Here is a 14,001-nt window from a genome sequence, read left to right as displayed (position 1 = left end):
AATTGGCGTGAGCAATGAGGGATTTAATTTACCATGATTTATATCTATCAGCAATTCGATTATCTTCGCTTGGACCCTCTGGTTCTCACTTATGATTATGTGCAATTCTTTCGTCACCATGAAAAATTTGATGGACTCGCGGTACACCAAATATACCTCCTTCATCGCTTCCGTCATGTTGTTCACCCGTTCTGTTATACTTTTGAAGTTGCTGTTTACTTCTTCCGTCGTTTTGCGAATGACATTCACTGACGATTCCAGAATAGACGTCTGTTTTTGCACAAGGTATTTCAGGTCATGCTGATTTCCCAATAGTTTCCTCATGTTTTCTTCTACAACTTTCCTGTCATCAGCATCCATCGTGCCAAAGAGGATGTGCTGTAGCGAGCCAATAAACTCTAAGGGTGCTCTCTTGGATCTAGCCACATCATCATGAAACAAATATCGATTAGTGTATATCATCTCCTTCACTATCTGCTCCATCTCGTCCAGTACATGACCACAGTGGTCTTCAAAGGTCATCAATTTTCCACATGTATTTCTCATATCCACCAGCAATTGTTCGGATTTGCTAATTACCTCAAAGAACGGATCAAGCTTGAAATAGATTAGCAGATTCCATGAAGACGCTACTACATCCACAGTTCCCAAGTGATCCAGGTAAATTGCAGTAGAATTGCTTATCTCAGAGATTGAACCTCCAGTTGTAGCCACTGCTCCAATCTGACTTGTGGCAGCAAGTAGCAGCATTACTAATACACTAAAAACATGCTTGTTTGCCGACTGCGTATTCCTCAATCCTGCTTTTGTTGTTTGTGGCGACACTTCTTCCACCTCTTCATCCGAAGCTCTTATTAATGGACAGAGTTTCTGGACAGGGCGTTTTAATATGCAATCTTGCAACTTCAATGACACAACTCGAACTCTCCCATCCTTGCCCGGATGAGTCTCAATGATTCGTCCCATAGGCCATTTCGCTGGATGTGTCAATTCGTTTTTAATGATGACTACATCTCCATTCGCCAAATTCACCTCTGGCCGGTTCCACCTTCTTCGCTGCTGCAACGTTGAAAGATATTCCTCTTTCCATCGATTCCAGAAATCTCTTCTCATCTTCTGTATCAGCTTCCACTTGTTGAGAGATCCTACCACTTCGTTGACATACTCCGGTACATCCGTCGTCTGCCTCCCAATCAGAAAATGACTCGGTGACAAAAAATCAAGAGATTCCACTTCTTCATTATCCATATACACCAATGGCCTTGAGTTTAAAACCGCTTCGATTTGGCACAGCAATGTGGCCATTTCCTCGTAACTTAATCTGGTCTCGCCAATAACACGTCTCAGATGATGCTTCACAGATTTCACGCCAGACTCCCAAATCCCTCCTTGATGAGGGGCTGCCGGGGGGATAAAATGCCACTCCACACCTTCCTCCGCCAGCACTGGCATCACGTCTCGATTTCTTTGAATAACAGCTTTTAGTCCGCATCAAGTCTATTTTTCGCTCCAACAAAATTTGTCCCATTGTCGCTGTACATTTTAGCACTCTTTCCTCTTCTGGAAAAGAACCGTTTCAAGGCTGCCAAAAATGCTGATGTGGACAAATCGCTCACAGCTTCCAGATGAATTGCTTTTGTTGACATGCAGACAAATATAGCAATGTATCCTTTAAAACACTTTTGTCCTCTGTTTCTGGAGCACTTCATCCTTATAGGTCCAGCGTAGTCCACTCCTGTATATAAGAAAGGTTGCATCGCTGTAACCCTCGAATCTGGCAAGTCACCCATTATCTGCTTCGCTGTCTCTTGTTTGTACCGTATACATCTTGGACACGATCGTATACACTTTTTTATCGCTGCTTTCAAGCCAATAATCCAATATTTGCGTTTTGTGGATGTTTCAGTCAATCTGTTTCCTCCATGTAAAGTTGCCAGATGAAACGATCGCACTATTGCGGCTGTCAGATTCGATTTATTCAATACAATTGGATGTTTTTGATTGAAGGACATATTTGCATTTTGCAGTCGACCGCCAACTCGAAGTATGCCTCTTCTGTCTAAGAAAGGATGTAGTCCCACTATACGGCTGCCTCGATCAATTGAAGATCCTCTTTTTAAAGATATAATTTCTTTAGAAAACATAACTTGCTGATGACGTGATAGTATATGTTCTTCAGCTTCTATAAGTTCATGCACAGCTAAACCACCAGAAATTTTGATTTTATTCCTTGTCCTCTCAATAAATCGAATGACGTATGCCACTACACGCCGCATTTTAGAAAACCTGGAGTATCTCGTCATTATATCATCCAAAAAATTTACTTCTGTTGTTACCATCGTCGATGCTATCACTGCAGTCCTCTGTGGTAGTTCAGGCCAATGACTTGAAGGCTCCCGCAACCATTCAGGACCATTCCACCATAGCTTATAGTCCATTAGCCGATGTGGTTGAATACCTCTTGATGCAATATCTGCTGGATTTTCCTTTGTGCCAACATATCTCCATGTTGCTGTTGGTACAAGCACATTTATATCCTGCACCTTATTCTTTATGAATTTGTCCTTGCTACGATTATTTTGGATCCACCCCAGTGTGATTGTTGAATCAGTCCATGCAAACACGTTCGTCTCTCTTCCTATGATTTTCTCTGCCCTATTCAACAATCTCGCCAACAGATGTGCACCACACAGCTCCAATTTTGGCAGCGTCTTTTTATTTTTGATTGGGTTGACCTTACTTTTGGCAGTTAGTAAAGTCACCCTCATTTCACATTTAATGAATATTACTGCGGAATATGCTTTCTCGGACGCGTCTGAAAAGCCATGAAGCTCGAACTTTGTAGTTGTCGATGTACCCAGCCATCTAGGGATTTTTATTTTATGAAGAGAATCCAAATGATTTGCGAATTCTAGCCATTGCGTCAAAATTTCCTCGGGTATCGTCTCATCCCAATCTATATTTAACAGCCACAGCTTCTGAACGATCAATTTTGCTACCACCGTTATTGGTGATAACCATCCCAATGGGTCGAAAATTCTAGCTACCAATGACAGTACTTTTCTCTTTGTCATTTGTGAAGGATGACTAAAGCTGACGTTGAATCGAAAGTGGTCCATATTGGGATCCCACCCAACACCCAAGGTTTTTATGGACTCGTCGTCTTTAATCGATATAACTTCATTGCGTCCTCGATTTTCTACAATTTCCGTAATTTTAGGGTCATTTGAAATCCATTTTCTCAAATGAAAATTAAACTTCTGCAGCTGCTGTGCCACTGATTGCAGAATATGTTGACTTCCCTTTACAGTATCAGCTCCAGTCATGAGGTCATCCATATAAAAATCTTCTTTTATAATATTTTTCACCATCTCCTCTTTGCAGTAATCACCTATCATGAACAGTGACCTTACTGCCAGAAACGGCGCCGCTGATGTGCCATATGTTACTGTTGTTAAACGATATTGCTTTATTGGTTCCGCTCTGTTCTCTCTCCAAAGTATGTATTGATATTCTTGATCTTCTGGCCTCACTACAATCTGCCGATACATCTTTTCCACGTCTCCTGTCAATACATACTTCCATAAACGCCATTTCAACATTATATCAAATATATCGCGTTGAAGTTTAGGTCCAGTGTGCATTATGTCATTCAAACTTCTTTGATTCGATGTTTTCGCTGATGCATCAAACACCACTCGCACTTTCGTTGTTCGGCTATCTTCTCTGATCACTGCTTGATGCGGTAAGTAATATTTTCCTTTCATCTCCATCGGTACTTGCACCATATGACCCAGTTCCCGATACTCTCGCATGAAGGTTATATATTCAGCTTTTAGTGATGGATATTTCTCCAACTTCTTTTCACCATTCAAAAACCTGGCCATTGCTTGCGGTTTGGATTCGCCTAGTTCCATATCAGCCTTAAAAGGTAATGACACCATCAATCGACCATCATCTCGAATAACGGTCGATTTTTCAAAATTCTGCATGCACCACTGGTCATCATTTGTACACTGATCTTCTGCTTCCACTTCCTCTACTTCCCAAAAACGTTCAAGGTTCGTCGCAGCCACCTGCACTTTTTCCACTTTGCTTATTCCATTGGATAGAGCTCCAGATACTATCCAACCAAGTTTCGTTTGTTGTGAGAACGGACCGCTTACTCTCTTCTGCCCTTTTTCCATTATGTCGGCGTAAATGTCTCCACCGATTATTAGATCAATGCGATCGGATTTATTGAAGAATGGATCAGCCAACATACAGTTTCGCCATTGCTTCATATCTATGTCGAAGGATTTACCTGGCTGCTGGCTCATTATCGTAGGTAGTACCATCGCCTGTGAATTGAATACATGTTTGCTAAGAAATCTTGGCTTTATAACTAAGTCCACTTTGTACTTCGACACACCAACCAAAGTACCACCCAAGCCGTGTATTTCCGTTTTTTCTTTTATCCTTGGCAATCCCAAAATCTGCGAAGCTTCTTCCGAAATTGATGTTATCTGTGACCCTTGATCTATCATTGCCCGTAGCAACTCAAATTCTCCCGTCGCTGCCCGTACTTTTACCAATGCTGTTGCCAATAAAACTTGTTGTTGTTTTCTCTCAATTACCATAGATGATGTGGGATTAACTTGCTGATTAACGCTTCTTTGGTCACCATTGTGAAGATAATGATGGTGATTACCTCCACATTTGTTGCAGCGCACAACACTATTGCATTTTCTGTCTGTCCTGTGTAAAAGACAAACGAAACAAATTTTTTTCGCAGATACCGCAGGCTTTCTCTCTGCCGGTGTCATTGCCAACATCTTCCTGCATTCTATCACCCCGTGCCCACTTTTCTCACAAAAGTAGCAAAATTTGGTTGACATATTATTTTTGTTTCCATAAATTCTCTTCACGTTCACTTCCTGCTCTCCCGCCGCTTCCAACGCAAGGTATTGTTGTTGCAAAAATTCTAAGACATCATCCAAAGTTTGAATTTCTCTCGGCTTCCTTACTTGTTGCTCATATAGCCGCAACCCATCCTTATCAAACTTTCTCACAATTATTCTGGCAATAAATGGTTCAGCATCCTTTGTAGACACATTCATGCCCCTCAACGCCATTACACAGTTTTTGGTAGTGTCAAGCATGCGTCTTATACTTGCCGCTGAATCGCTATTCATTACTGGTTGGTCCAGAATCTTATCACACAAATTCGTGAACATCAATCTCCTATTCTCGTACCTTTTCTTCAATAATTCAAAGGCAGCTTCATAATTGGAGTCGGTTATTTTTAAATGCTGAATTAGTTGAGCTGCGTCTCCTTTAATGGCTGCCTTCAGCCTGTATAATTTCTCTACTTCGGAAAAATGAGGCGAATTATGCAGCAAATTTTTAAATAAGTCATGGAATGACTCCCAGTCCTCAATTTTGCCGCTGAACTCGGGTATCCTCACTTCGCTTAACCTGATGTTGCTGCGGATTTCTTTTCCCTCTGCTTTCTCCATTTTTTGCTCTCCAACGACTTTCCGTCGAATACTAAGTCTTTCCGTCATCTCCTCGTATTGTTCAAAGACTTCCTCGTCTATTTCATTCGTTGCCAGCAACTTGTCATAAAATCCATTCAACTGCCGCAAACTATCTTCGATATCTCTCTCATCGACTTCACCACTTTCCAATCTCTTCTCTATTCTTTCGATTTTTTGGAAAAAATATTTCCTTATTGACGGCTTCTCCTGTAGCATTGCCGCTTTTCCAACTGCTGCTTCCTCCCTGCTCCCAAACTCTTCTTTCCTCTCCAACTGCAGTCCCAGATTACTTCCTTCTGCGCCACTGCCATTGTTGCTTTTCTTCTGAACCGTTACCTCCCGACTCCTTATCATCTCCTCAACCTCCTTCACCAGCCCATTCATCATTAATCCGTAAAAATCCTTTACGAAGTAATCATCGCTCTTGGGCTCTATTGTCATCATCACTTCATGATTACTCTTCAATTTCTTGACTGAATCATGATAATTTCTCTCCAATTGATCGAACCCTGCTCTGGTCAGCCGTTCTTCACTCAACTTATTTTTTATTTTCACCATACTTTCGGCTAAATTCTTCTGCGCTTCCACGAATTTCTCCATATTAGCCATTGTGTTTTTTTATCAACACGTACACAACACTAAACTTTTTCTTTTCAAACTCTCCCGAATTCTCCCGACTTTAATCCGTTACTGATTCTTTTATTATCGAAGGACCAATAATAGTTACCGAACTATTGATGTTGAGTATTAAATTCGTACTGATCATTTATTGAAAATTTATAAACTACAATAATTCTTATCCTAATTAAAAAAAAAGACAACTATATAACTTAAACTAGCTCTTTCATTTTCAATCTTAAACCTAAACTGACCAATCGAAATACGCCACGAAACATAACCAAATATTCTACAACCGCAGACCAACCAGCCTAAGCCACGATCCTAAACAAACATTAGATAGCATTATCATGGTCTTCAAATGAGTGGAAAATTCCATTCACACAGTTTTTACTTCCTTATCACAACTCAATTTTAATTACCCTGACAATCTGTATCTGCTCGATGCATCAATGTTTGCTATCCCAAATCATAAAATACCATTGACGCTCATAGATTTATTTTAGGTTACATTTTTAGAGAATCAACAAAAGCCTGTTCCATGAACACTCTAATTGAAGATAATTAATTTTCCAACTTTTTAAGGAAAGATTCCTTTGGATGAAAATATTTTCCTTCACATTAAGGATTTTTTTAATGGTATGTTAATAAAAATTATAAACAAAAATCTAAAATGAAAGTCAAAATACCATTGAAAGTAAGGAAATTGACCTTGGGACAAGAACACAGTGAACCATATTCAAAGACGCAAAATAGCCTTACAAACAGGATTGTCCTTAAATGTTTAATTTTTTTACATCAAGATGCTAAGTTAAAAAAAAATAAAATTTAAAAAAATTTTAATTGGACAGCCATCTATGAAGTAATGTAAGAATCAACCAGCGATCAAAATTTGAAACGGATGGTCATGTCCGTTAGAAAATAGGAAATCTTATATATAAAAATCAATTTGTGTTTGTTTGTATGTTTGTGTGTTCCATATAGACTCAGAAACTCACAGATGGTGCATAATGACCCCGTGGTGAAAATAGGGTACTACATTTTTTGATATCTGAAAGGGGGCGGACCCTCCCCCTTACCCTAATTTTCAGAAACGCCAGATCTCGGAGATGGGTGGTGCGATTTAAGCGAAATTTTGTGTGCTCTCATATAGTTCCCTTAAAGTAAAAATTTGGTATCCAAATTTCGGAGGGGGTACCTAAGGGGGCTGCCCCACCTAAAACCTACCAAACATATATTTAGACCAATCACGACAATATGAGACTCAAATGAAAGGTATTTAGGATAAGAAAACGTATCTGATATCCAATTGTCGGACCAAGTGCTAGGGGGACCACCCCAAGCCCCAAAACACCCCTAAATCGGACATATATACCGACCATGGCAATATGGGACTCAAATGAAAGGTATTCGAGAGTAGAATACGAATCTGATATACAAATGTGGGACCACGTTTCTGGGGGTCCACCCCTTCCCAAAAAAACACCCCCAAACAGGACTTATTTACTGACCATGGGAATATGGGGCTTAAATAAAAGGTATTGGAATGTAGAATACGAATCTGATATCCAAATATGGGACCAAGTGTTTTGGGGGCCGTCTCTCACCAAAAACATCCCCCAAAGGGGACAAATTTATGACCATAGCAATATGGGGCTCAAATGAAAGGTCTTCGGGTGTAAAGCACGAATCTGATATCAATATTCGGGAAAAGTGTCTATGGGGCCACCCCACCCCCACAACATCACCCAAATAGTAAATATTTGCTGACTATTGCAATATGAGACTCAAATAAGAGAGTTTTTTAAGTGGAACACGAATCCGATATATATTTTCAAGGCCAACTCACTGAGTGGCCGCCCATCCCACAAAACACCCCCCAAACCGGTCATGTTTGCCGACTATGGAAATATGGGGGTCAAAATGTGGGAGTAGACCACGTATCTGATATCAACATTAGGGGCCAACTGTCTAGCGGACGTCCCACCACCATAAACACCCCCAAATAGGACATATTTGCTCACCAAGACAATTTGGGACTCAAAGAGAGTGGGACTAAATATTCATAGTTTTAAGGACCAATACCCCAAACCGGACATATTTGCTGATTTTTGCAATAAGGAGTTTAAATAAGATTAGAAAACGAATTTGATATCCAATTTTGAGGGCAATGGCATATGGGGTTCAAAAAAATGATATATAGTTATATGAGAATAGAGCACGTTGCTGATATATTTTCCGGGCTTAGTGTTTGGGGGATCACCCCAATCCCCAAAACATCCCTACATCGGGCATATTTACCGACTATGTCAATGTGGAGCTTAAATGAAACGTATTGGGGGTAGAGCAGGAATTGATACCCACTTTCGGGACCAATTTTCTGGGCGTCTACCCCTTTCCCAAAATACCCCACAAACAGCAATTTTTAGTGACCATCGCAATATGGGGCTCAAATAAAGGTATTTGGGAGTAGAATACGAATTTGATATCCAAATTTAGGACAATGTATTTAGGGCATCACCCCTTTCCCAAAACACCCTTCAAAGGGAAAAAATTTTTCGACCATGCCGATATGTGGCTCAAATGAAGGGTATTTGAGATTAGAAAACGAATTTGATAACCTATTTTGTGGCCATGTGTTTGGGAAACTCCTCATCCTGTACACTCCTTTCAAAATCAATGGCAATATGGGGTTTAAATAAATGATATATAGTTATATGAGAATAGAGCACGTTGCTGATATATTTTCCGGGCTTAGTGTTTGGAGGACCAACCCAATCCCCAAAACACCCCTAAGTCGGGCATATTTACCGATCATGTCAAGAAAAGGAATTGTAAATGAAATGAATTGGGGGGTAGAGCAAGAATTGATACCCATTTTCGGGACCAATTTTCTGGGTCCCCACAAACAGCAATTTTTTACTGACCATCGCAGTATGGGGCTCAAATAAAGGTATTTGGGAGTAGAATACGAATTTGATATCCATATGTAGGACCACTTATTTAGGGCATCACCCCCTTTCCAAAACACCCCCAAAGGAAAAAAAAATTTCGACCATGCCAATTTGTGGCTCAAATGAAAGGTATTTGAGATTAGAAAAAGAATTTGATAACCTATTTTGGGGCCATGTGTTTGGGGGACTCTTCATCCTGTAAACTCCTCTTAAGCCAATGACAATATGGGGTTTAAATAAATGGTATTTGAGAGAAGAGCACGATGCTGATATTTTTTCAGGGCCAAGTATCTGGGCGACCACCTCTCCCCCTAAAACACCACTAAATCAGACATCATGAGAATATCGAGCTGTAATGAAGTATTTTAAGAATGAAGTACACCTTACATCCAAACCTTAATTCGTAGACCAATAAAGATCATGTGGGATTCAGATAAAGGCACTTATAATGTTAAACTGTTAGTCAAGTTTGCATGGTATTTCACTAAAAGATCTTTAATTGTCGAAAATAAATATTCCAAGGAAACATTTGTTCCATATAAAGTAAAAGAAGGCGCAGCGGAGCGGGCCCGGGTCAGCTAGTTTAATTTGAAAATAGCATCTTAATTTTAAAGTTTTCGTTCTTGGGCTCGTTTTTATTGCTAAAATCCTACGAATAAGGAAAAATCTTATATTTTGAGCAAACGTTTTGTTTTCAGTGTATGCCGAATGCTTGACTACAGTAGCATTTTGACACTCTTGGTCGTACCACGGGTCTCTTGGGAAAGGCTTCAAGTACAAAAGTATGGATTTCGCGGCATTTTCCATGGGGTGAGCAATGGATTGCTACTGCGACGTTATATCATCGGGACAAGGAGTGTTTTCATCAAACAGTTGGGTCAAATATTGATTGCCAATAATAGTCGAAATGACAAGGCGAGTTGTTGGCACCTTAAAATTACCAATGGCCAACATCATGGCTGTTCCCAAGTTAGTGGCGGCTGGAGCCGAGCGCATGATCTTGGAGCAAGCGGCTGACGAAATCGAGGGTTACATGTGCAATCCCATATAACCCATGGGTTGGGGCGCTAGGCCAGTACCCCGCACCATGAAAACTTTAATATATATTGCAAATTTTAATATTGCAATATGAGTCCAAATTAAAACTATATATATGGGAGCTATATATAAATCAGAACCGGTTTCACTAAATATCACCACGCTTTGTGTATCTAAATGTCACCATGCTTAGTGTACCCACTATTGTTCTTCACTGTTTATGCCTTCAACATTCTTTATTTTTGCTTTTCAACTCAAGTCAGCATAATTTGCTATTCTTTTTGTAGTTCAACTAACTGACTTGAGTCAACACACATTGACTTTAACGTAATTTTGAGGTTGAAAATGAAATTAGACTCCTTAACGCAAATATTGTCCCATATACCATTCAGTCAAAGCTTCTCTTTGCTGACTGTGAATTTCTTGCTTAACGTAATGTATTTGACACAGCCTAAGCAACTTTATATTGCATTGGCAGATCGATAAATCCATATGTAATAATTTAATAATGCCTAATATGCAGGAATGCCATAGAAAATAAGAATTTAGGCATAAGTGAAAATATGCATTGTCGTACTCCATAGAAATTAAGAATTTACGCATAAGCGAAATGATGATCAACTAAGGGTATAAATACTAGAAGCTGGATCAATAAAGGATCATTCTCATTCTTTTCATTCAATTTGCATCTTTAGGTCAAATTTGGATTAGCTCCTTTGAAAGCACTTTTGAGTGCCGGAAAAAACTTTTTCCTGTGGGATTATTAAAGCGCCGGCAATCTTTTGACAGGGCCTGATAGACAAAAGAAGGGTTTAAAGTGCGCATCCAGCACATTTGTCATTGCGCCTCAGAAGTCATTATGCCGAATTTCAAGAAAATCAGATCAAAAATGCGGTCTGTACTAAGATGTAAGATGATATAACCGCCTTTGAGATGAGCGTGACCGCAGACCCGTTATGCAGTATATATATATATATATATATATATTTTGAAGACAGATTTTGTGGCCTTTAATGTTGATAAAACTCAGCGTCGCCGTATGGGAACAACAGGGCTATTAGGGTATAGTATTTTTTAACCTTCCACCGAAGGAAAATCCGTCTGTCCAAAAGCACGAGTAATGTAAGCTTCCCGATTTTTTCACAGATACTTCTCTTTGATTTGAACCAATTTTCCCATATATGATTAGAGTCATAACAGAAGACGTTGTTCAATCGGAGCAAAATTGCTCCCTTTAATGGCTTAAGAAGTTAAATAGGGAGATCGATTTATGTGACTGCTATATTTAAACCTGGACCGAGTTGCCCAGTTTACAGTCCGACGTAAACTGTAATCTGATACAGCTTCCATATAAACCGATCTCTAAATTTTACTTCTTGAAGGCCTTAAGGGCTCAATTCTTAACCTGTTTCGACTTTCATGTCCGTGTCAAATATAGTCCAAGTTAGCCCGATTTGCCAAAAGCGCCTATCGTGAAATGCTCAAATGATGGTTTTTCCACCCAATTTCATATTTTTCAATCCCTTCTTCAGTAAAATGCCGCAATATCTGAAACTTTCTTCAACAAGAAAAATGTCCCTATCAGCCCTGGTGTTGCCATATCACAACAGGCTATTTCTTGCTTCAAAGAACTTCTGGGGATATAATCAAACTATTTTAAGAATCGTTTATGTTCAAATAATAAATCTTAAATGAATCGTCCAAAATACTCAACAAAAAATTTCAGGGTGATACGGGTTAATGAAGGGCTAGGATAGGCTATGTTAAAATGACAGTCTTAAATTAGACTCACACAATTTTTATACCCACCACCGAATGATGGGGGTATATTCATTTTGTCATTCCGTTTGCAAAACATCGAAATATCCATTTCCGATCCTATAAAGTATATATATTCTTGATCAGCGTAAAAATTTAAGACGATCTAGACATGTCCGTCCGTTTGCCCATCTGTCTTTTGAAATCACGTTTATTATCCGGTTACATCATATATATATTTTGCTGTAATTTGGGACAGTGAGTTGCCTTAGGCCCTTTGACATATTTCTTCAATTTGGCCCTGGCCCCTTTGATCGGTTCAGGTTTTAATATAGCTACCATATACACCGATTTCTCGATTTAAGGTTTTGGGCCCATAAAAGTTGCATTTATTGTCCGATATCGCCGAAATTTGGGACATTGAGTTATGTTAAGCCCCTTGACATACTTCTGCAATATGGCACAGATCGGTCCAGATTTGGATATAGCTGCCATAGGGACCGATCTCTCGGTTTTAGGTTTCGGGGCCAACTTAGTGAACAAAAATTTGTGATTTTCATTGGGAGAAGTATGTATTACACTTAAAAAAATATTTTTTTAACATGTGCTTTCATGTTATACGAAAAAATTTATGTTAAAGTAGTTTATATCAAAACTGCAAAAAAAAAAACTAATTATGACTCCCATGAACTTGAACTTGCGGGATTCAAGGGGATGCAATTTAATTTCTATTTCATATATTACTACGTTGCCTGTGATTATTTTGCGATATGAATCATCTGCGTCCATTTACAACTTTACGAGACATTGCATTTTTTATGGACATTGTCGGGTTTCAGGCGAAAAGGTTTATATGTGAGCTATATCAGGTTATGGATCGATTCAAACCACAGATGTTGAAGGTAGAACGAGATGTTGTTTCCGAAAATTATAGCCAAACCGGATAATTTAGCGGGGCTCAAGAAATTAGGGGCTCAAGAAGTCAAACCGATGGATCGATTGATATTTATGGGTGCTACATCCAAATCTAATCTACTACATTAGAATTAGAAGTATCTTTGCAAAATTTCAAGTGGCTAGCTGGTGATTTCAGCTGACTAGCTCGACTTGGAATATCAAGACGTTTAAGAATATATATACTTTATAGAGTCGCAAACCCTTATTTCGAGGTGTTGCAAACGAAATGCCTAGATTAGTATACCCCATTATTACCATGGTATGTATAAATAAAATTTTTAAAATATGAAAAGAAAATTGCAAATTTTACCCATGAACATTCCACTAAGGAACAGGGGCAAACTTCTACTAAGGAACAGAGGCCTCCTTTTTATAGCCGAGTCCGAACGGCGTGCCGCAGTGCGACACCTCTTTGGAGAAAAGTTTTACATGGCATAGTACATCACAAATGTTGCCAGCATTAGGGGGTGAAAACCACCAAAAAATATGAAAAAAGCCGCGTTCAAATTCAGATGTGTGGTTTGCGTCCTACTCTAGTTGGGCATGATCCATTTGATAAATATTTGCTGATGAAGATTCTGGTGAATCAGAAAGCCGGCAAATGCTTTTAAACAACATCACACATTTTACTTTACTTTTGAAAGTTCGTTGCTGTGCTATTCTTTGAATGGAAAGCATTGAACGAAATGGTCAAAAGCCGGACAATATTCTGCAATGAAAAAAAAATTGTTTGGTTTTTGTTTTAAGCGCCACAAGTTTAGAGCCGCTAAATCAAGCACTTCGTTCACATTGCACCGTTGAGTGTTAGTCGGGAATTGGCCATATTTTAATATTAAGACCACTTCGGTTATATTTAAACTTTAAGGAACTTCATCAGTGTAAAGGATGGCTCTTTTCCACAAAAATGCAATACTTCTTTTATGCCAAAAATACTTTGTTTACAGCACAAGACGATTTATTACACGAAAAGTTTATTCTTTTTTACCCCCATAGGATGGGGGTATACTAATTTCGTCCTTCTGTGTGTAACTCCTCGAAATAGTTGTCTACGACCCCATAAAGTATATATATTCTTGATCGACATGACATTTTAAGTCGATCTAGCCATGTCTGCCGAAAGCACGCCAACATTCGAAGGAGTATAGCTAGCCGCTTGA

The 14,001-nt window shown here is 39.2% G+C and overlaps 1 protein-coding gene across 1 annotated transcript; it reads right to left on the bottom strand.

Moving 5' to 3' along the window:
• Window positions 1-1,481: 1,481 nt before the first annotated feature.
• On the bottom strand, window positions 1,482-6,128 carry LOC131994780 (uncharacterized). Its single transcript, XM_059361658.1, has one exon. It carries the CDS (start codon window positions 6,126-6,128, stop codon window positions 1,482-1,484), a length of 4,647 nt encoding a protein of 1,548 aa, XP_059217641.1.
• Between the last annotated feature and the right edge of the window lie 7,873 nt (window positions 6,129-14,001).

This window comes from Stomoxys calcitrans, chromosome 2 (assembly GCF_963082655.1).
Source record: "Stomoxys calcitrans chromosome 2, idStoCalc2.1, whole genome shotgun sequence".
In the NCBI taxonomy this organism is placed as follows: domain Eukaryota; kingdom Metazoa; phylum Arthropoda; class Insecta; order Diptera; family Muscidae; genus Stomoxys; species Stomoxys calcitrans.
The sequence above is the reverse complement of the archived record's forward strand: the minus strand, read 5'-3'. Positions and strand labels throughout refer to the sequence as shown.

Excerpts from the sequence above, each read along its gene's own strand:
- LOC131994780 (XM_059361658.1), bottom strand. The coding sequence starts at position 6,128 with ATGGCTAATATGGAGAAATTCGTGGAAGCGCAGAAGAATTTAGCCGAA.